We start from the raw sequence: 21,492 nt of genomic DNA, 5'->3' as shown, positions 1-21,492 counted from the left end.
TAATGAAGAAAGGGTAAAATGGTAATTTGCTGATTCCTGTAAATGCCACTTGAAAGTTTTGAGCTGGCTTATTTACAAAGGAAACACCAGCAATATTGGGGCAGAATTAATTAATTAATTTATTTATTTATTTGAAAACGAGTAATTTGGAGGAAAAAAAAGTTTCAACATTTAGATTGATTTTACATTTCTTTACTCATGAGAAACATTTTTCACTAAAGGAAACAAAAGAAAAATGGGATTTGAGGCTACATTTTAAAATAGTCAAACTTGGTGTGTTATGCTAAGGCTGAAACATGATGGGAGTTTGGTTATAATTGATGGCAATGTGGTATATAACCATTTCCCATTAAAACACATCCCCAAGTGTTTTATCCCACCCATGCTATAGCAAGATTTTTTTTAACTGTTGTCTGTCTTATGTTACAGCGGCCAAACAGCCATCCACTTATCAGCTTTTTAATTTTCTTATTCTTTACCTGAATGACAAAGGATTTCAGTTTGCCATTACTGAGATCCAGAAGGTTTACTGAACAAATCACTGACACCAGATTGTTTCAGAACTATGAAACATCTTAAAACAGAAAGGTTTGCCATATCAATCATGTTTCTTTTCTAAATAATATTCTACTTTTATTTGATTATTAGTCCTAGAATTATGTGAAGCATCTGCCAAACAGCCAAACATTTTACAAAAGAGCATTCATTTGTAACCCTATGCTGGGTTTTGCTGTCAGAGAACATGAACATTTTCTAACCAATTAAAATATCAATAAGAATAATAGAACTGAGAAACATAGAGTTAACCAGGCTATGATATAAATTTCAATAAATTTGATCATTAGGATTGTGTGGTAGCAACATTTTGTCCAGTTTTTCATATGATTTTTTTTTAAATGAGCATGGTGTCAGGATGAAGAGACAAATGTTGCAAGCGTGACATATTTCTAAATACTTCAACTGCACTTTGATGCTTGACTTTCTAAAATGTTTACATTAATAACTGGTGTACAAAAATGGTGAGACTTGTTTAACCATCTGACAGGTTAACATGATCTCACTTTGCAAATTTATATACTTCGTTTCGGATTTTTAGGAACTCAAAACTATATAGAGTGAGGCAACAAACCTATTCTAAACGCCGACTAGCTCTGTCAGTCTTTATGGCATGACGTCATGCTGTTGTGTTTTGGTTCATTCCATGTCGCAGTACATTGTGCTGACATCCATCACAGATCTTGTAACCACTAATTCAAAACATACAAAGTCACAGATATACACTTTTCCATGGTTCTGTTTATGAAATAAAAATATAAATGTTCAAAAGCCAGAGCAAATCATTTTGTTTTGAAAAGTTTTCTTTAAATGTACATTTTTATAAACAACCCATTTTGGTCTAAAGTTGTTTTAGTTATACAAAATAATTAAGACAAACATCAGAATAGAAAAACAATCTTGTTGAACCACAGTTTCTAAATAGCATGACATGATTAATTTAATAAAAACACTTAACAAAACCATTTTTTTCATTTACTCTTGGCTTGAAAGACAATTTTAAGATTTGCTTAACATTGTATACCAGTGTAATGTCTCCATATGACTTTACTCACACCATGAAGGTCATTTGATGAATATAACCACCCAGGTTCATACCTTCTATAGTACAGTGGTAAATATATTTTATGAAGTTACTGCGAGTGAAATGTTACATTTCGGCTTTGATTAATTTACAACTTAATGTATGCTGTGATCCAAATTCACTCTAATTCTGACTGAAGTGGCTCCAAGAACTGTGATGATTAGGTCTGGAATTTGAAACCTCCCAAAAATAGCATTAAAAAGATGGCATGGAATTGTTTTTTAATTTAGTTTTTGTCTTTTTTTTTTCTTTTTTTAAGAAAGAGTTGATTAGAGTAGATTCTCACTCTACGGTGCTACTGTTACATAATTTCATTCTTCTGTGCAGCTGAAGAGAAAATGGACTGGAGGTAAAGGCAAAGAATATGAAACAAAGTGGAATGACATTTAAAAATGTGAATAGTTAAAAAAAAAATGAATGTTCATTTAAATAAGTGCACTGCAGGTTGTATTTAATACAAGTGTATTAAATAAACATCAGGATGAACGACTGGAATAAGTAATAAGGGTGAAACAATAAATGAGTATGAAAATGCACTTATGGTGTGGTTTTTAAAAAACTTTAACTGTTTTGCGAAGACCAAATATGATTCATTTATTATGAACTCATTTATTACATACTTTTATTCCATTATTTATTTGTTTATTTGCTTGTTTATAGGTAGAAACTAGGTGTATGTGTGCAAAAAGGGGGTATATACAGTATAATATGTCAGATTAGAATTCATTAATAATACAAAAAAAGCATCATATTGCAAAAATGAATACATGTAATAGTAGAGAATTCCACTGAAATGCACATTCATTTGGTTCTTTACATCTGATTAGCTCACAGCAAAATGTCCATGGCTCCTTAACGATTTGTAACTGACTATGCAGAAATGAAAACATTATGTAATGCCATATTGACATTAGACATGAAATAACTCATCTTTCACCAAACACTGCAGCTTACTACTTCTACTACATGGTCTTTCCACTTTCATCGTACCTGCATCAAGTCTACTTGTCAAACAGAGTCGTCAATCTCTGATCACAAGCCGTGAGGTCTTTTGACCACATTTATCGGTCCATTGGGATGCCCTTCCATTTTCACACACTTCAACTGTTTACTGCTCTCTCACAAATTAACCCGAGCTGGTCATTACAGGGGAAATCGTTCCACTTGCCTCCATAAACAAGGCCTGCACAGTCCTCCCCTTCAGTATTCCCGTGGCCCCAGTTATCAGGCTGACCAGACCTCCAGTTCCTACATGCACAAAAACAATAAAGCCCATCTCCTAAGGCTATATTTGAGGAAAAACCATAAACGCAGACACACAAATACACTTACCTAAAAGTAGGCTCTGAGCCATCCTCCCACAACCAGACGTTCTCTCTCTGTCGATCTGTCAATCCCAACCAAAAATAGCCTCTACCTATTGTGTGGAGCTGTAACCAGACCTGAGGACAAGACATTATACATTATATACTTCTACTGTAACATACAACACCTTTGACCTGGCATATAACAGCCAGGATTCAACATAAACAATGGCCCATATGTACATTTGGCGGGTTGATTGGCCAGTTCAAGCATTTCACATGAGTTATTCTGACACATCAGTACCTTTTTGGACAAATTATTACAATTTTGTATAATTAATACATTTACAATACATGAAAAAAGGTTTTATTTGCCTTCAAAAGCAAACTGATTCTGAAACTGTAGGATCTGAAACCAATATTTAAAAAATTTTTCCTTTTTCTCTGTCTTTTTCCACTCCAAAATATTTCCCCAACTTCGAGTTCTCCTCTCACCTGTTCTTCATTATTATTGATGATGACCATTGATGAAGACATTCCGCTGCACTTTTGTAGAGCGTTGTCAAAAACAAGTTTTTCAGTAGAGAAGAAGTAACAGCTATTCATGAACCTTAGCCAGTCAGCAGGGCAGCCGACTTCACCTATGTAAAACATACACACATAGCTCTTATGTGGGTAGAGTGTATTTACATCAGTGTGTATTTACACAGCTCTTTTTGAAAGCACCATCTAAACAGATTATGTCCAGTGTTTTTGAAAGGAACTAGCAGATTGTGTGGGAATGTGTTTATGTGTCTTGATTATAATGCTTAGTGTGTAATTATGTCTAGCAAGGAAACTTTAAAAAGTGTTTACAATGACCTAACTGTAACTAACACTTAAGCAACAGCTCAATTCAGCTAGGAAAAAAAGAAAGGAAAGAAAACCTGTATCAACTGTGTGGTAACTAACCACAATACTGGGATCCTGACCCAAATTCTTTATTGTTTTTTTTTTTTGGAGACAAAATCCAGAAGAGGAAGAAAATGGGGGATGGAACACGTTGGTTAAAGTTCTGGGTGGCTAATGGTTCATTGCCAGAAAGCATTAAAAGAATGCAAGCTGTCTAAATGCTTTACATTATATGGTCAAAATGGCACCTAAACAACACACCCATATTCTGGCCCAACTCCAAACAGATTACTTAGAATCCTGGAAGCACACAATTGCGCAGAATGTCTTTATGTGGACTATGCTTCAGAACTGCAACTTCATCTGAATGGAACTAAAAGCAACTTATCATGACAATAGCCCTTTTTCTCCAAGGAAAATCCAAATAGACATAGTTTGATTAATCTAAAGGAGTGGTCTCGGCTTTGACCTTAAGTCACCTTTTGGAATGAATAAAATGCAGACCAAAACCACACATTCTCACTTGAGATAACTGCCCAACCTCACCGATTATTTTATGGCTTAATAAACACAGACTCCCACACTTAAGTTGCAAAATCTTGTGAAAGCCTTCCCAGAAAAATGAAGACTGTTACTGTAAAACAGCACAGTGGGATCCTCAATGTCAATGCCCATTGGAAAACGTACTGTGGGCCAGACTGCATAGCTGGGATATAACTGGTATAAGCTTGGTTAGCCCTGCACCCAACAAGTGTGGCAAGGTGACCTAGAATTCTGAAACAACCCCAATTCTGAAGCAATGTCCTGAGACCTGCTTAAAAGATAAGACCTGTAAATTACATGTTGGTGATCATTGAATCGCTGGTTAATTCTGTGTCAAAGGGTTTTTAGCTCGTACCAAATCCAACAGCCAGCAATAAAATTTCACAAAGCAGGCTGTAGCAGTGGGGACATGGTCAAGTGCTGGTCTGTGAAGGAAGTGGGGAGCAGGGGGAGGTAATTGGCAAAGAATTCACATTTCACTGCTGAATATTCTCTTGCAGTGAGCTGTAAAGAGACAAATGGGGGTGAAGCCAAACCCAAGGGACACATATGTCTGAATGTTTTTTTTGTATGTGTGGGTGTGTGCAAAGTGTGAAAGAAAAAATAAAAGAATTTATAATGAAAATTTTGCCAGGCCAAAGTTGCTTAGGTTTTTTTTCCAGGAGAAGATTCAGTTATTTGTAACATGTACCATACAGGACAGTGAAATAATTTTTTCGCATACCCCTGTTGAGAGCTGGGGTCAGATTTCAGGGTCGGCCAGGATACAGCTCCCCTGGAGCAGATAGGGTTTCCTGTGTTTGTCTGTTCCCCCCTCATGTATGTGATTATGGTGCCAGGAGTATGGCATGAATGGGTAAGGTGTTGCCATTCATGCCATACTCCTGGCACCATAATTAGGGGATGTTCACAAGTATCCGCTTATTTCTATTATAATTAAGGAGCTAAATTATAGAATAGTGGTGGTGGTTAGTTCCCATTTAACCCATCCACTGATTTTGTCAACAGATTTGGTTTGGAGTGACTGATGTTTAACAAATTCTGTCCGGACATCACTTTGTGCTAGTGTTGATAGACCATGCAATGAGACTTATGGAAGCAGTGCAACTATGCAACATTTCACCATAAAGTGTTGCTGAGCATGAAAGAAATTCTAACAGATCAAGAAACTGCTTTTATGTCACAAAAACTATGCATACTGTTCAAATTATTGGGGATTACATCAATTCTTACCAGTGTTTACCACCCTAAAATGGATAGACTAGCCTGGAGAACTGACTACATGTACAGTCTGATAATGAGAATCCTGGCTATACAACAAGTGTATCCAGTAATGGGAATTCACACAGAAACACTACCCACATTGAGCTGGGTGCGAGGGCTCTTGAGGACACTGAGGTGGATGGGACTTACTGGGAATCCAAAGAAATGCACAGTTGAGTGGGTGAAAGTTCAGTACGTGAGCTTCCCCTTGACCACAGTGATTGTGGCCTGCCTGAGACCCAAGAAGGGGAAGGCAGTTTATAGGTCTGGCTGGCTATTATTACAGGTTTGTACGTGACCTGTAAAATAGGTAAGACCCCTGAGGCTCCAGTTCTCTCTTTCACTCCCACTTTTACCATATAATGATAAAATGCTTCCTTTGAAAAGGCAACATGAGTTGTAATTTCTCTACTAGAATAACACACTTCCCTATTGAAATGTTTAGTCCGTTCAAGTTATATATGAATATTAAAAATAAAATCACTTAAAATGCACCATACAAAAGCACTGTAAAAAAAAAAAAAAAAAAGTCACCACCTCGATTTAATTATGGAAGCTGTAAAAAGTCTTTCATTGGATAATACCTACCGTGATTCATATGTTTTAGCTGGCAACAGGTTATTTAACGCTAACTCATGCAGTGAGTAGCCTCTCATTTCTTTAATCAACCATGTCAGAACACATAATGTGGCAAAGATACTCTGTTTCAGAAGAGTCAAATTATTGGCCTATTGTTATACTGTAACTACTAAAATTGGGTTGAGAACAGTTGAACACAGTTAAGAACACTTCATTAATACCCTGATGGATAGTGGTGAACCATCATCCTTGATTTAGTGGGGCAAAAACAAACTGAATAATTGTAATATCACTTAAAAGTTAGGTAAAATAAGTAAATGTTGTGATATTTTACAAGCTTATTGAAATGATGATCCACCCAAGAAGGGGTCTAACAAAATATCGTAGTGTGTGTTTTTTTTATTTATTATATTTATTATACAACATTTAGTTCAGACTGAGCAATCTGATTGGACGAGAGACACTGCACGAGTTTTGATGATAGTAACACCACAGGTATCGCTTTTCATCCCAGGTGTTCTACAATCGTGTATTACACTAATTGTTGGTTGGGAGAAAGTAGATCTGTACAGAACTGCCTACCTTAAACCACATTCAAAACCAGTTACTAAAGCATTTAAGCAAGAAAACACATCTTATGACAAGTTATGTCATATATACAGTATATATATATATATATATATATATATACAGTGGTGTGAAAAACTATTTGCCCCCTTCCTGATTTCTTATTCTTTTGCATGTTTGTCACACTTAAATGTTTCTGATCATCAAACACATTTAACTATTAGTCAAAGATAACACAAGTAAACACAAAATGCAGTTTTTAAATGATGGTTTTTATTATTTAGGGAGAAAAAAAATCCAAACTTACATGGCCCTGTGTGAAAAAGTAATTGCCCCCTGAACCTAATAACTGATTGGGCCACCCTTAGCAGCAATAACTGCAATATCGCAAGTGTTTGCGATAACTTGCAACGAGTCTTTTACAGAGCTCTGGAGGAATTTTGGCCCACTCATCTTTGCAGAATTGTTGTAATTCAGCTTTATTTGAGAGTTTTCTAGCATGAACCGCCTTTTTAAGGTCATGCCACAACATCTCAATAGGATTCAGGTCAGGACTTTGACTGGGCCACTCCAAAGTCTTCATTTTGTTTTTCTTCAGCCATTCAGAGGTGGATTTGCTGGTGTGTTTTGGGTCATTGTCCTGCTGCAGCACCCAAGATCACTTCAGCTTGAGTTGACGAACAGATGGCCGGACATTCTCCTTCAGGATTTTTTGGTAGACAGTAGAATTCATGGTTCCATCTATCACAGCAAGCCTTCCAGGTCCTGAAGCAGCAAAACAACCCCAGACCATCACACTACCACCCCCATATTTTACTGTTGGTATGGTGTTCTTTTTCTGAAATGCTGTGTTACTTTTACGCCAGATGTAACGGGACACGCACCTTCCAAAAAGTTAAACTTTTGTCTCGTCGGTCCACAAGGTATTTTCCCAAAAGTCTTGGCAATCATTGAGATGTTTTTTTAGCAAAATTGAGACGAGCCTTGATGTTCTTTTTGCTTAAGTGGTTTGCGCCTTGGAAATCTGCCATGCAGGCCGTTTTTGCCCAGTCTCTTTCTTTTGGTGGAGTCGTGAACACTGACCTTAATTGAGGCAAGTGAGGCCTGCAGTTCTTTAGATGTTGTCCTGGGGTGTTTTGTGGCCTCTCGGATGAGTTGTCTCTGCGCTCTTGGGGTAATTTTGGTCGGCCGGCCACTCCTGGGAAGGTTCACCACTGTTCCATGTTTTTGCCATTTGTGGATGATGGCTCTCACTGTGGTTCGCTGGAGTCCCAAGGCTTTGGAAATGGCTTTATAACCTTTACCAGCCTGATAGATCTCAATTACTTTTGTTCTCATTTTTTCTGAATTTCTTTGGATCTTGGCATAATGTCTAGCTTTTGAGGTGCTTTTGGTCTACTTCTCTGTGTCAGGTAGCTCCTATTTAAGTGATTTCTTGATTGAAACAGGTGTGGCAGTAATCAGGCCTGGGGGTGACTACAGAAATTGAACTTTTAACTGTGATAAACCACAGTTAAGTTATTTTTTAACAAGGGGGGGCAATTACTTTTTCACACAGGGCCATGTAGATTTGGAGTTTTTTTTCTCCCTTAATAACATAATCTTAATTTAAAAACTGCATTTTGTGTTCAATTATGTTATCTTTGCCTAATAGTTAACGGTTTTTGATGATCAGAAACATTTAAGTGTGACAAACATGCAAGAGAATAAGAAATCAGGAAGGGGGCAAATAGTTTTTCACACCACTGTATATATATATATATATATATATATATATATATATATATGTATGTATATATAAGTCATTATAAACTATCAGTGTTCTTTTATTTATGGCTACAAAGCTAACTAGCTCCTAACACAAGGCTGACTTCTAAACCAGTTTCCAGCCCTCATCAAGGACACCACTGTGTGTGACACTGAGATTGTACATAGCGCATTAGCTTTCCATTTTACTCTATTTGGGATTCAAGCCAGAACCAGGAGGTTAACAAAGCTGATATTGTAAAGATTAGGACTTTTGTATCTAATTCAGATGTTAGAGCTAGACGATATGTGTCCAGCTCTAACATTTTAATTAGATACACTAAAACAAAGTAAGATGCAATATTCTGTTTGTACCCACTGATTGGGATTGTACCCACTGTGTGGGATGTACGAAGTATTTACAGTTGGTGCAGCATGTTGCGCAATGAATGCCAAAATCTAATATTTTTACGCAATTTGTCTTGGTGACGTGTCTTACCTGGCAGTGATCTTGTTGCAACCAGCAGTGGAGCACGTTCTGGTGGGACAGGTATCGTTGGTATTGGTGATGCCCTGCCTGGTAATCCTGGTGGTCCTGGAGGTCCCATAGGCCCTGGTAGTCCCATCTGTCCTGGATCCCCTACAGGACCAACTGGTCCACGAATACCTGGGGGCCCATGAGAACCAATGGGCCCTGGATTCCCATCTTTGCCTGGCTGTCCAGGTGTGCCAGGCTCTCCTTTTGTGCCTTGGGGGCCTGCACGGCCTCCTGACCCTCGTAATCCCTTGGGCCCTGGGCTACCTCGAAGCCCTTGCAAACCCGGGACACCTGAAAAACCAAAAGGGCCAGCGCTTCCTTTTTCTCCCTGAGCACCTGGATCACCTGCCTCTCCTTTATCACCTCTCTCACCCTTCTGACCAGGAGGACCAACTGCCCCAGGTGGCCCTTTTTCACCACGGGAACCCCTTGGACCAGGAGGGCCTACAAAACATAAAAGAAGTACTCAACTGGTTGTTCAGACATTTATATATGCAATTGTGTTTTTATGACTGAGTTAAAAATTCATTTTGCTTAGTTGCAAGTTCTTCATTTACAAGTACCAATGTAATGACTGTGACCCCATGTGGGAGCCTCTTCTAATCTTCTAATCACAGAAAAGAGCATCTTCTCCTATCGCTGCTCCCAAAAGGTGCAATAAAACAGTAATATTTCTACACTACTTACTGTATATGTTGCACATTTCTTGTTTGCAAACTGCTCATTTACATATTAAACGAGGACAAACTTGCACTTTGGGACATGGACAATCATCCTGTTGCTGACACACGTATCACCCCAGCATTTCACTGTGTATCATACTGTGTATGGCTGTGTGTGTGCCTACTGAAATTTGAGTTTGAATAGATGTGAATTTTATCTCACACTGCATGTTTAATCATACTGCTGCTGTCATACCCATACACCATATTTTGACACTTCTATACTTCTATACTGTATATTTATATACTGTAGTAATTTAATTCTATTTTATTTTTTTTATTTTTTATTTTTTATTTACAACCTAAATTAAAAAAAATGGGGACATGGTGGCTTAGTGGCCTTGCAGCTCCAGGGTCCGGGTTCGATTCCTGTCTCTAGAGTTTGCATGTTCTCCCATGGTTCTCTCTGGTTTCCTCCTTCAGCTTTCATTTTTGTTTAATATTTACATCTATGGTTTTTTTTTTATTCAAGATGGCACAGTTTGTTCGAATCACTTCTTTTTCGAACGATTAAAAATTAAAAATATCTGTACAGTACATGTGAATGACAGGGGTTTCCTGTACCCAGATGAGTATTTGTTCTTACACTTTCAGGCACCAAAAATTGGGTGGTCTGTCACCAGAATTACCTTGTTTTACATTTAACACATCTAGGTGTAATATATCAGAAAGTAAAAGCAGAAGTTATGATCCACTGCATCGAATTCATCTTTCGAACTCAAACCCAACTGTCTTCAGAGTAAAACAACAAAAGAACTGGCCATGCCATCTTTTTCCGTGCATGATTTTTGGCTATTTTAGTCTATCCAAAATTTTTGGCTATTTTAGGTGCAAACTAATAAAAAGCTGTAATAATGTATGGGTGCCAGGCGTGCATCATTTCATACCCTGCAATACTGTGAAATTGGTGATAAGCTGAGAGTGCTTGGTATCGACAAGCTTCATTTCTTCCATGATAATGGAAAGACTGCTGACTTCTTTGTCCAGCCGAACAGACAGATCATCCTGCTGGGACTTCAGAGCAGACCCTTCTGATTGTGTCTCAACCACAGTTTTGTTCAAATTCAACAGGAAGTCTGAATGTTGTCCCACTGTGTCCGAGCAGCTTCGCAAAGCAGCGAGTTCTCCGTTCACTCCCCCCAGCATCCTCGTCGTATAGCTCACATTGCCTGTGACCCTGTCAACATTTTCTTCTGCTGCATCCAGCCTTTCCTCCATTCTCTCAAAGCGAGCACTCTTTCGACTGCCATAATCCTGCTGCTGTTCCTGTAGCTCTCTCATGTTTGCTGCATTCTCATCGCTGAGTGTGCTAATGTTGAGAATTTGACTGGAGATATTAGCTAACTGCATGTTCACGTCCCCAAGTCCCTGTGTGGTGATCTGAACATGGGTTGATGCATTGAATTCGGCTCTTTCCAGAGTTATGATCTTTTCCCTGATCCAATCCTCAATGCTGCCCACTAGCTGCGTCTCTCTCCGTAGCGCGAGCACATCGCTATACACACCCTGCGTATTCATATCTGCTGCTTCCATTGAACGCTGCAGTGCAGTTGTGATAGTGTCCTGATACATTTGTGTGAAGTTGAGACGATCGATGGCAAGCTGGAGCTGCCGCTGTGCATTGATGTGCATTTGCAAGTCGTGCTGAAGCCGTGCGGTGTCTTCCTGCAGTGTAGGTGTGTTGGCAGCAACGGAAAATAGCGTAGCATTAGCAGAGTGCAGCGCAGCGGCCTGGGCACTTAGCTGCGATTTTAAATTCGCCTGCAGGGAAAGCATTTCTTGTGATGAGGATCGGAGCTGCTGCAGGTTGGCAGCGTTGCTTTTGACGGAGTTAGAGGCTGCAGACAGTTTTTGACGCAATCCTGATAATCCAGAACGAAACATCTGCAGCTCACTGGAAGTGTTCTTCAAATTCATACCAGATTCATCATCTGAGTCAGAGCATAAGGGATAAATAGAAAGAGAAGCTTAACCAAGAGGAAATGACAGAAAGAGTAGAAAGGAAACTTTATTCTAACAAATAAAAATTGAAATAATGAATTGACGAATGGGTTACAGTACATTGCCTCCTCATTTAAAATTTTGTTTGCAGTTGGTATTACTTACCGATCTTTCTTACATCCGTCACCATAGCATTGATTTTTCCCTCATAGCTGTGCACTCCTTTACTAACACCATCCACTTTCTGAACCACTAGAAGAAACATTCAGTTCAACTGAATCATCATCTGGATAATTGGAAACGCTGATTTAACATTTATACAACGATCAGGACTGTGAGTTGAGGGTGAACCGTGTGCTGAAACAGTTCATGGAAAAGCGTAAAAATTTTTGGTGTTTGGATATCTTTAAATAAAATTTGGACCGATACTTTAAGGAAGGTGGAAGTTTCTTAAAGAGAATTATTACTGGTAGTGATGGGAAGTTTGAATCATTTTAGTGACTCGAATAACGGATAATAACGAAGCTTTTTTAAAATCATTTAGTTCATTTTGTTCTTTTGATCAGAAATAAAATAAAATGTTACATTTTCAATAAACAGACCCCCAACACGTTCCAATAACGAAGATATTACAATGCAGCTAAGGACATCTAATGATAAACAGAAAGAGCAGTTCACCTCTCATATCTTCTGGTCTGAGTCGTTCGTTCTTTTGAATCTATTGAACTGTATAGCGTCTATGGGAGTCTATGGGAGTGACAAAAGAACAAATGATTCAGACTAGAAGACTTATTGAGAAGATTCGTTCACTTTCTTCTACTCATTTCTGTTTCCTGTACATAACCTATGGAGGTTTTGCCATGCTTTGCGCATGCGTCCCAGTAGAAAATTAAACTAATCACTCTCCGAGACTACTCGTTCTTCTGAGTCATGTTAAAGATTCGTTCAAAAACAACGATTAGTTCATGAACGACTGGTGACGAGACCTGGAATCAGTACTATGAGCCTGAGATTAAACGGCAGAGTACGGAATAGAAGCTTCCTCAATCACTGACCAAAAAATAGTTAAAAACTGAACCAGCAGCTCGGCTTCTTTAGGGCCAGTTTTGACCATTACCAGGAAAAAGGTTCAACAATCAACAGTGCTCGTTACACTGAGATGCTTATTGGAGAGTTAAAGCCCAAATTTCTAATTAAAAGCAGACGACTGCGATCCAAGGGTGTTGTGATCTTGCGTGACAAGGCACGTTCGTACACTTCTGAAGATGGTGCATTCGTGGCTCGTAGCTCATCCTAAAACATTTTTTAATGTTCGAATATGAAAGCTTGTTGACAGATGGACAAAGTACATTGAACAGCAAAAAGATTATTTTAAAAAAATTATGTATTTGTCTTTTATAAAAATTTTATACATTCTACAGCCATCATTTTTGACTCCCCCTCATACTTTGGTTACTTATTTAAATTAATTCGAGACTTATGAGCTACAGTAAGAGGAAAATTTTTATGCAAACGAATAACTATTCCTACACCAGTATATTGTTTGACAATACCTTTATAATAATGTGTAACACAGGAAAGTAACACAACATCCAGACAGCACTAGAAAGGGATTCATTAAATGTTTATGCTGGCCATGAACAGTACACTATATGGAAGAAGAGAAAGGGCCAAGTTGCAAAAGTGCTAATAGCTTTGATCTTCACTCCAACTACTTGTGGTTTCTCTCTTTCTCTCTTTCTTTCACACACACACACAATAACAGACACTAGCCAACAAATTGTTGTTAAAGAATATTGGAACATCTGGAAACGAGGACAACAGAGAGAAAGGTTTACAGATACAGTTAAGTTGATTACTAACATCTGCCTTGTCTTTGCAAGATCACCCTTAGATATAATTGTAAAGCATTATATATATATATATATATATATATATATATATATACCTAACCCTAACCCTAACCCTATACACACACCCACACACACACAAAGCTGTGGTTACAGCCACTACAAAACAAACAAACCCACTTATGTATCCATGGCAATCAAACAGCACCGAGTCCTTATTCTTGGCTGGAACAGGACCCCACAGAAACTCTGCACATGACCTCATTCACACAGAAACAACCCGAACACGGGCTAATATAAACATGCCAATAAAAACGTTACAGTCCTCCCAAACAAAATACATTGAACAGAGACGAGGTTAAGTTGCTGACATTGTTCAGGAATATCCAAAAGCAAAGAATGATGCTGTGTATGTACTGTACAGTATGTTACCTTTGTAACCCAGGATGGCTACAGCAATGGTGAGGAAGATACAAAGAACATAGAGCAGTCCTATAGCGGTCTTCAACGCCCACTCGCTCTTACACTTAGTACACTGAGTTCCCTCCTGAAAACCTGCAATCAGATGGACAATCATTATAAATCACCTTAATAATAATCTCTATACAGACAAGAAACAAAGACCTTCACAGGCAAGGTGAAACACTGTAATTGAGGACTCTTTTCATGGGGAAACTTATGAGTAGAGAATGCTGTTTCTGCCCTGTACTTCTTATAGAATCAGTGCGCTTCAAAGCTGGTTTGATAATTTTGTGACAACACTGAAAAGCATCAGTTGTCTAAAAGAATTGGAAAGAGGAAATCTTATACAGATTCAAATAAACTTTTGGCAAAGAACCTATACGCATCAGACGGGAATACAATTGCAGTTTCCTAGCAGAGTACATAGCCCTAAGTGCACGTGTGAGGTCTAAAAAATTATAAAGGGGGGGGTGGGGGAAGAAGGCTCCTACCAAATCTCTTGTATCCAAATGATTGGACATCCTCTTCTTCTGTGAACTCGTCTAAAAATGAGAAAGACAGAGAGACACATTACTAATTCAGTTTACATACTGTAGTTACCCATCAGGGCTTTTTTTATTGTTGTTCATTTTGTTGTGTGTTTTTAATTTGTTTGTAATCTTTATGCATACATACATGTGCATGTATGCACTTTATTTACATTATGTTGAGTGTAATCAACCTGCATTATTTATTAATTTATTCCTTTATCTTCTATACCACTTATCTTGTGTACAGGGTCATGGGGGCCTGGAAAATATGACAGAAGCCTTCGAGCATGAGGCGGGGTACACCCCCCGGAGAGGGTGCCAATCTATCGCAGGACACACACTCACTACAACAGGCAATTTGGACTGTTCCCAAATTTGGACTTTTTTGTACTGCGTAATGAAAACCTACCACGTAAGGACCATGCAAACTCCACTCACACAGATATCCCGAGGCAAGAATTGAACTCTAGACCCTGGAGATGCAAGGCCACAATACAGATACAGACATTCAATTATTTGTCACATGTACTTTACAGCACAGTGAAATTATTTCTTCACCTATCACAGTTACAGTGAAAAGCTGAAGTCAGAGCGCAGGGTCAGCCAGGTTACAGCACCCCAGGAGCAGATAGGGTTAAGGGATCAAGGGATCAACAGTGGCAACTTTGCGGTGCTTTCACTCAAACCCCCGACCTTTCATTTAGCGACCCAGGAACCCACAATACCAACCACTACGCCACTATTAAATCATTATTTGCTTTGGCAAAACATGATTTAAAACTTTTACGCCAATAAAGCACTGTCAAACTGATCTGATAGAGAGGCAGATAGAGAGAGATAGACAAAGATTGGTAGAGAGACATCAAAAGAAAAGACAGGCAGAAAGACAGATGAAGAAAAAAAGAGAAGCAGACAGACAGACAGAGTGAGAAAAAGAGGGACAGACAGACAGAGAAAATGACAGACAAAGATTGGTAGAGAGACATCAAAAGAAAAGACAGGCAGAGAGACAGATGGAGAAGAAAAAAAAAGCAGACAGTCAGAGAAAGTGAGAAAAAAAGAGAGACAGACAGATAGACAGGCCCAGTGAGAAAAAGAGAGAGAGAGACTGGGAGACCGAGAGAAAGTGTGTAAAGAGAGAGAGAGAGAGAGAGAGAGAGAGAGACAGACAGACAGACAGTGTGTGGAGAGAGAGAAAGAGACAGACAGACAGACAGACAGATTGTGTGAAGAGAGAGAGAGAGACAGACAGTGTGTGAAGAGAGAGAAACAGACAGACAGACAGACAGACGGAGTGTGTGGAGAGAGAGAGAGAGAGATAGAGAGAGAGAGAGAGAGAGAGAGAGAGAGAGAGACAGATGATCATAAAAACATAATCCGTATCTTATAGACATTGATCAGGAATAGTGATTCCACAATAACAGTACTAGCATGTGTCTCTCGGTGCTCCTGGGTGTGCTCCTGCTGCGCCTGAGTGAGAAAACATCACATGATGAGCTGTCAATTTCAACCAGATGTTCGACAGAGGAGCGCGCGCGCGCGCGCACACACACACGCGCGCACGCTGGCTCGCGCGCACAGACACACGCAAACAAATACGAAATACACGTTCGTAGGTCCTGTGTGTGATATGTCGTGCATCCCACCTTTCATCTCGCTCGACAACACCATGCACTGGATTCAGCAGAAAACTTGAGCTTCTGGAAAACAGTCTCTGTATGAACTTCACTCCAAATCCATGCGTTAAAAAAAATTATAGTAATAATAAACAACAAGAAGAAAAACAAAAATTCCCCGACTTGTGCAACTTGTGAGTTGTCACAGAAACTCTAACAGTGTCTATGCCTGTGTGAGATGTGTGTGTGTGTGTGTGTAAAGTGAGTGCGTCTTTTCTCCCCCTGCGTTACTGCTTGTGCTGGAAAAATAGAAAATGTTTTGAGCGACTATATGAAGAGAAACAATAATCCCCGAGCTGAACTATAACCAGTCCTCTCCTCCGCGAGTGTACTGTGGAAATTTCCAGCGCTTGCGGGCTAACATTAAACTCCGAGCACTTCAGACAGAAAAAAAACGGAGGAATCCTCTTTCACATCACAGGTCCACTAGCACAGAGCTCGCTGTACTGCTAGACAGGGTTGCCAGGTGTGCAAGAAAATACATCAATCCCTTAAAAATTAGTTCTGTGTTCATTATAACCAAGTAAATGGCCAGTATTATGTAGTAAATCGAAACATGAGTCCTAAATAAGTTTACATCCTAAAGTGATCTCGATTTTATTATAGATAAAGTCTTTATAAGATAGCAAATTGGCATAGTGGTTAGCACTGTGGCCTCGCTCCTCCATGGTCCAGGGTTCGATTCCTGCTTCGTAGCTCAGTGGTTAAGGCATTGGCCCACAGTTTAAAAGATCCCAGGTTCAAATCCCACCACCAAGTTGCCACTGTTGGGCCCTTAAGCAAGTCCCTTAACTGCTTGGATGCGTAATGCAATAAAAAAAATTAAGTCACTCTGGATAAGAGTGTCTGCCAAATGTGTAAATGTAGATAAGTTTAGACACTCCTTGTTTACATTTGGTTATAGCTTGAACATAAATGTATAGTCCATTTAACTGAACAACTGTATGTCATTGTCCCGATACATAGCATGGCAGGGTAATCGATTTATTGGCTGAAGTATATCCGACTCCAGTGATATCCATCTTTTATAGTGCTAGTTATTGTTCTATACGCAGTTGACCTATTATGCCACAGACCAAAACAATTGACAAATAAGTTGCAAACTAATAGCATGTCTTACAGTTAAAACATGGACAACTTTACAGATCTGTACTTTCCTACGTACTGTACGCTTCACTTTTCTGACAAATTAGCTTCACACTATACCCCATGTAGTTATGGTATTTTCTAAAAGCAGACAACGTAGGCGTATGCATTTTGCTATACAATTTGTGCAACTTCCAGCTCAGTAAAGGCCATAGCATACTGTATGATTTACAGCATTTTACATACTATGCACAGGATAAGCATTATAAAAGTTGAATAATAAACGATATATATTTTGGTGATTTTTCCCTCCCGTAGGCAGGAGGCATGCTGGCTAAGTGGTGGATAAGATGAAAGGGTTGGTCCCAACAGCATGAAACTTTAGATTGGCAAAGTCAAACAGTTTATGACTTTGTAATTTAATTAAAACTATGTTAGAAGTTAAAATAATTATGCATATTAGTATTTCGAGATATTTCTCCCTGAAAAATCATACATTTCTTTAGGGATTTCTATGGAATACACATAGCAACCAATTCTTCTATTTAAAAAAATCGTTAAAAGTCGTACATCTGGCAACCCTGCAGCGCAACTTCTCGGCACCGCGTCTACGCCATACTGTAGAGACCACGTGACTTCTGAAGCTGCCAAGTGCGCGAAGGTTGAACGGATTTCGGGAGATTGTTCCTTGGCGCGGCGCGACTCGGGATTACATTACCAAACCCCAGTGGAGCGCACAACCACGGGTCAGACATCTGCAAATCATTAGGAAATGTTTCAAAGCGCTGGAACAGAGGCCAAACATCCCGAAAGACATAGGAAATACACATTCTATGAGTGTGGAAATCCAAGCAACCGTGCGTGAGGATACTGTGTGTGTCTCTCTACTCATCTCGTGACATAGACACACACACGCTTACTTTTTTCTGCATTCGATTACATACCAACACTCATATTTTCCTAGATCTGCAAGCAGTTAATCAGCCAAATCAACTGATGAACTGTTTCACAGAGTGTGTGTTCTCTGTGGGTGAATCTTTAAACTGAAGTCAAAATCTTTAAACTGAAATCAGAATCTTTCTTAAAGGTCTTGTTGCACTGCTTCATCACTTCGATAACATTTTGTTGGATTTTCCCCCCCTCTGTTCCCTACTCCTGATAAAAGCACTTTCATCCGTTTTCCATGGCAGCAGTGCACCACATGCACAGGTCTTGGTTTACAAAGTCAACAATTGTGAGCAGAGCTTGATTCAGCCCATATGCATACACACCCAGCTGTGCTAGTCTGAAAAAAATGACAAGTATTCACACACCATGGTTATTATTGTTATTAATATTTTAAAATATTTGAATTTGAACATTTTTTAAACATCTGACACTTAACCATCATAAGCCAATTTAACAATGTGTTTAGTTAAACATATACACTTTGTGGACATCTGACAAACACAGCCACAACTGGAAGCACACAGTTGTCTACTGTAGAATGCTGCAAAATAAAGATTGCAACTAACAAGGCTAAATCTATATTTCAGACATTACAGTGCGTCTTTGCACCAAACAAAATCCATGAAGACGCTGTGTTCCAGGTTCCTCGTGGAACAACTTGAATGACCTCAACAGAGCCTTTGGCTCAACCCTACTGAGCTCCATTGGGAGGAATTACAAAGTAAATGCCTCCTCAGCTGACATCAGTACCTGAGCTCACTAATGCGCTTGTGGGTAAAAAAAATATATATAAAAATGACCAGAAATACATAATAAAATCTAGTACAGTTATAAAACATTTGCAGAAGAGTTAACCCTGTTATAACAGCGGGACTAAATCTCCCAAAAGCCATAAACTATGCTTTAAAAAGCTTAAATTATGTCACAATGTTGCATGCAACTTGCAGAACCCTTAAACAACTTTCTCTTAGGTAGAAGTGGCTGCCAATTTGATGTGATGTAATTGTTCTTATACTGTAGCAGAACATTAAAGGGTGCAGTTTGCTTAAAACAGATGCAGGCCTCAGTAACTAATGTCAGTTTTACAGTGTCAGTGAGTGATGTTGCTTGTCTAGCAACACTGTGAGATGATTTGTGAAACTTTAAAATGGTTAAAAAAGAAAGAGAAAGAAAGATCAACAACACAACCACATCAGGTTCCTGTTGTGTAAGACAGGAACAAGAACTTAGGGCTATTATAGGCACAGACTCACTAAATGAGCAGGCCCAGGTTATCCTATCAAAATCACAATAAATGTGTACATATACAGTATACCTGGCCAAAAATAAAGTCACACATTTTAAGATTTCATTCAATCACATACAATGTGGTGGTCTGTTCATGTGTGGAAAAGATTCCTCATGCTCACAGAATCATTGTTTTTTAATTTGAATCCTGGATTAAGCCTGTGCCATCAGGGAAGAAAAACTCCATACTTTACTGTACTGATGTGATAACCTTGTCATTCAGTACATTCAGATCATCAACTGACTTCATACGACTCTAGAGTGTTAAAATTCACTTATACCACTTTAGCGCTGTTATATCTAGTTAATAATAATTAATCCAGTAAAAATATTTCAATATCTATTGGTGCAGGTGTTTGTTTATGACGAGCAAGTAGCTTATTAGTAGCCTTTTTTATAAATTATATATATACATATATACACACACATACAGGTCCTTCTCAAAAAATAACTGTGATAAAGTTCATTATTTTCTGTAATGTACTGATAAACATTAGACTTTCATATATTTTACATTCGTTACACACAACTGAAGTGATTCAAGCCTTTTAATTGTTTTAATATTGATGATTTTGGCATACAGCTCATGAAAACCCCAAATTCCTATCTCAAAAAATTAGCATATTTCATCCGACCAATAAAAGAAAAGTGTTTTTAATACAAAAAAAGTCAACCTTCAAATAATTATGTTCAGTTATGCACTCAATACTTGGTCGGGAATCCTTTTGCAGAAATGACTGCTTCAATGCGGCGTGGCATGGAGGCAATCACCCTGTGGCACTGCTGAGGTTTTATGGAGGCCCAGGATGCTTCGATAGCGGCCTTAAGCTCATCCAGAGTGTTGGGTCTTGCGTCTCTCAACTTTCTCTTTACAATATCCCACAGATTCTCTATGGGGTTCAGGTCAGGAGAGTTGGCAGGCCAATTGAGCACAGTAATACCATGGTCAGTAAACCATTTACCAGTGGTTTGGCACTGTGAGCAGGTGCCAGGTCGTGCTGAAAAATGAAATCTTCATCTCCATAAAGCTTTTCAGCAGATGGAAGCATGAAGTACTCCAAAATCTCCTGATAGCTAGCTTGATAAAACACAGTGGACCAACACCAGCAGCTGACATGGCACCCCAGACCATCACTGACTGTGGGTACTTGACACTGGACTTCAGGCATTTTGACATTTCCCTCTCCCCAGTCTTCCTCCAGACTCTGGCACCTTGATTTCCCAATGAAAATTTCTGCTTTCATCCGAAATTTGCTTTCATCCGAAAAAAGTACTTTGGACCACTGAGCAACAGTCCAGTGCTGCTTCTCTGTAGCCCAGGTCAGGCGCTTCTGCCGCTGTTTCTGGTTCAAAAGTGGCTTGACCTGGGGAATGCGGCACCTGTAGCCCATTTCCTGCACACACCTGTACACGGTGGCTCTGGATGTTTCTACTCCAGACTCAGTCCACTGCTTCCGCAATGATGGCCTTCTGGACAGCAGTCAGGTCGGCAGTCTTACCCATGATTGTGGTTTTGAGTAATGAACCAGGCTGGGAGTTTTTAAAAGCCTCAGGAATCTTTTGCAGGTGTTTAGAGTTAATTAGTTGATTCAGATGATTAGGTTAATAGCTCGTTTAGAGAACCTTTTCATGATATGCAAATTTTTTGAGATAGGAATTTTGGGTTTTCATGAGCTGTATGCCAAAATCATCAATATTAAAACAGTAAAAGGCTGGAACTCAGTTGTGTGTAATGAATGTAAAATATATGAAATTCTAATGTTTATCAGTACATTACAGAAAATAATTAACTTTATCACAGTATGCTAATTTTTTGAGGACATATATATATATATATATATATATATATATATATATATATATATATATAATGAGGGGTAAAATAATAAATTTTAAGATAAGTGTGTAATAAAAAAGAGT

General features: G+C 38.8%; 1 protein-coding gene across 1 annotated transcript; it reads right to left on the bottom strand.

Annotated features, from left to right (window-relative positions):
• Positions 1–2,218: 2,218 nt before the first annotated feature.
• LOC128525567 (collectin-12-like) lies at positions 2,219–16,674 on the bottom strand. The gene is made up of 9 exons (XM_053497526.1): positions 16,222–16,674; positions 14,537–14,587; positions 14,016–14,138; positions 11,899–11,985; positions 10,680–11,723; positions 9,032–9,514; positions 3,439–3,584; positions 2,972–3,081; positions 2,219–2,887 (listed from the first exon to the last, which is right to left on the bottom strand). The coding sequence occupies exons 1-9, from the start codon at positions 16,244–16,246 to the stop codon at positions 2,740–2,742; spliced, it is 2,217 nt and encodes a 738-aa protein (XP_053353501.1). The 5' UTR covers positions 16,247–16,674; the 3' UTR covers positions 2,219–2,739.
• Positions 16,675–21,492: the final 4,818 nt, after the last annotated feature.

Source organism: Clarias gariepinus, chromosome 1 (genome assembly GCF_024256425.1).
Source record: "Clarias gariepinus isolate MV-2021 ecotype Netherlands chromosome 1, CGAR_prim_01v2, whole genome shotgun sequence".
NCBI lineage: Eukaryota > Metazoa > Chordata > Actinopteri > Siluriformes > Clariidae > Clarias > Clarias gariepinus.
Note: the sequence above shows the minus strand (reverse complement) of the source record. Positions and strands in the feature narration are given on the sequence as shown.

What these genes read in the sequence shown, in the direction of transcription:
- LOC128525567 (XM_053497526.1), bottom strand. Translation starts at nt 16,246, where the DNA reads ATGGTGTTGTCGAGCGAGATGAAAG. An exon ending in GTTGTCGAGCGAGATGAAAG is followed by an intron (nt 14,588 to 16,221) that starts GTGGGATGCACG and finishes TCTCATTTTTAG; the next exon opens with ACGAGTTCACAGAAGAAGAG. An exon ending in TGCAACAAGATCACTGCCAG is followed by an intron (nt 3,585 to 9,031) that starts GTAAGACACGTC and finishes TGTTTTACATAG; the next exon opens with GTGAAGTCGGCTGCCCTGCT.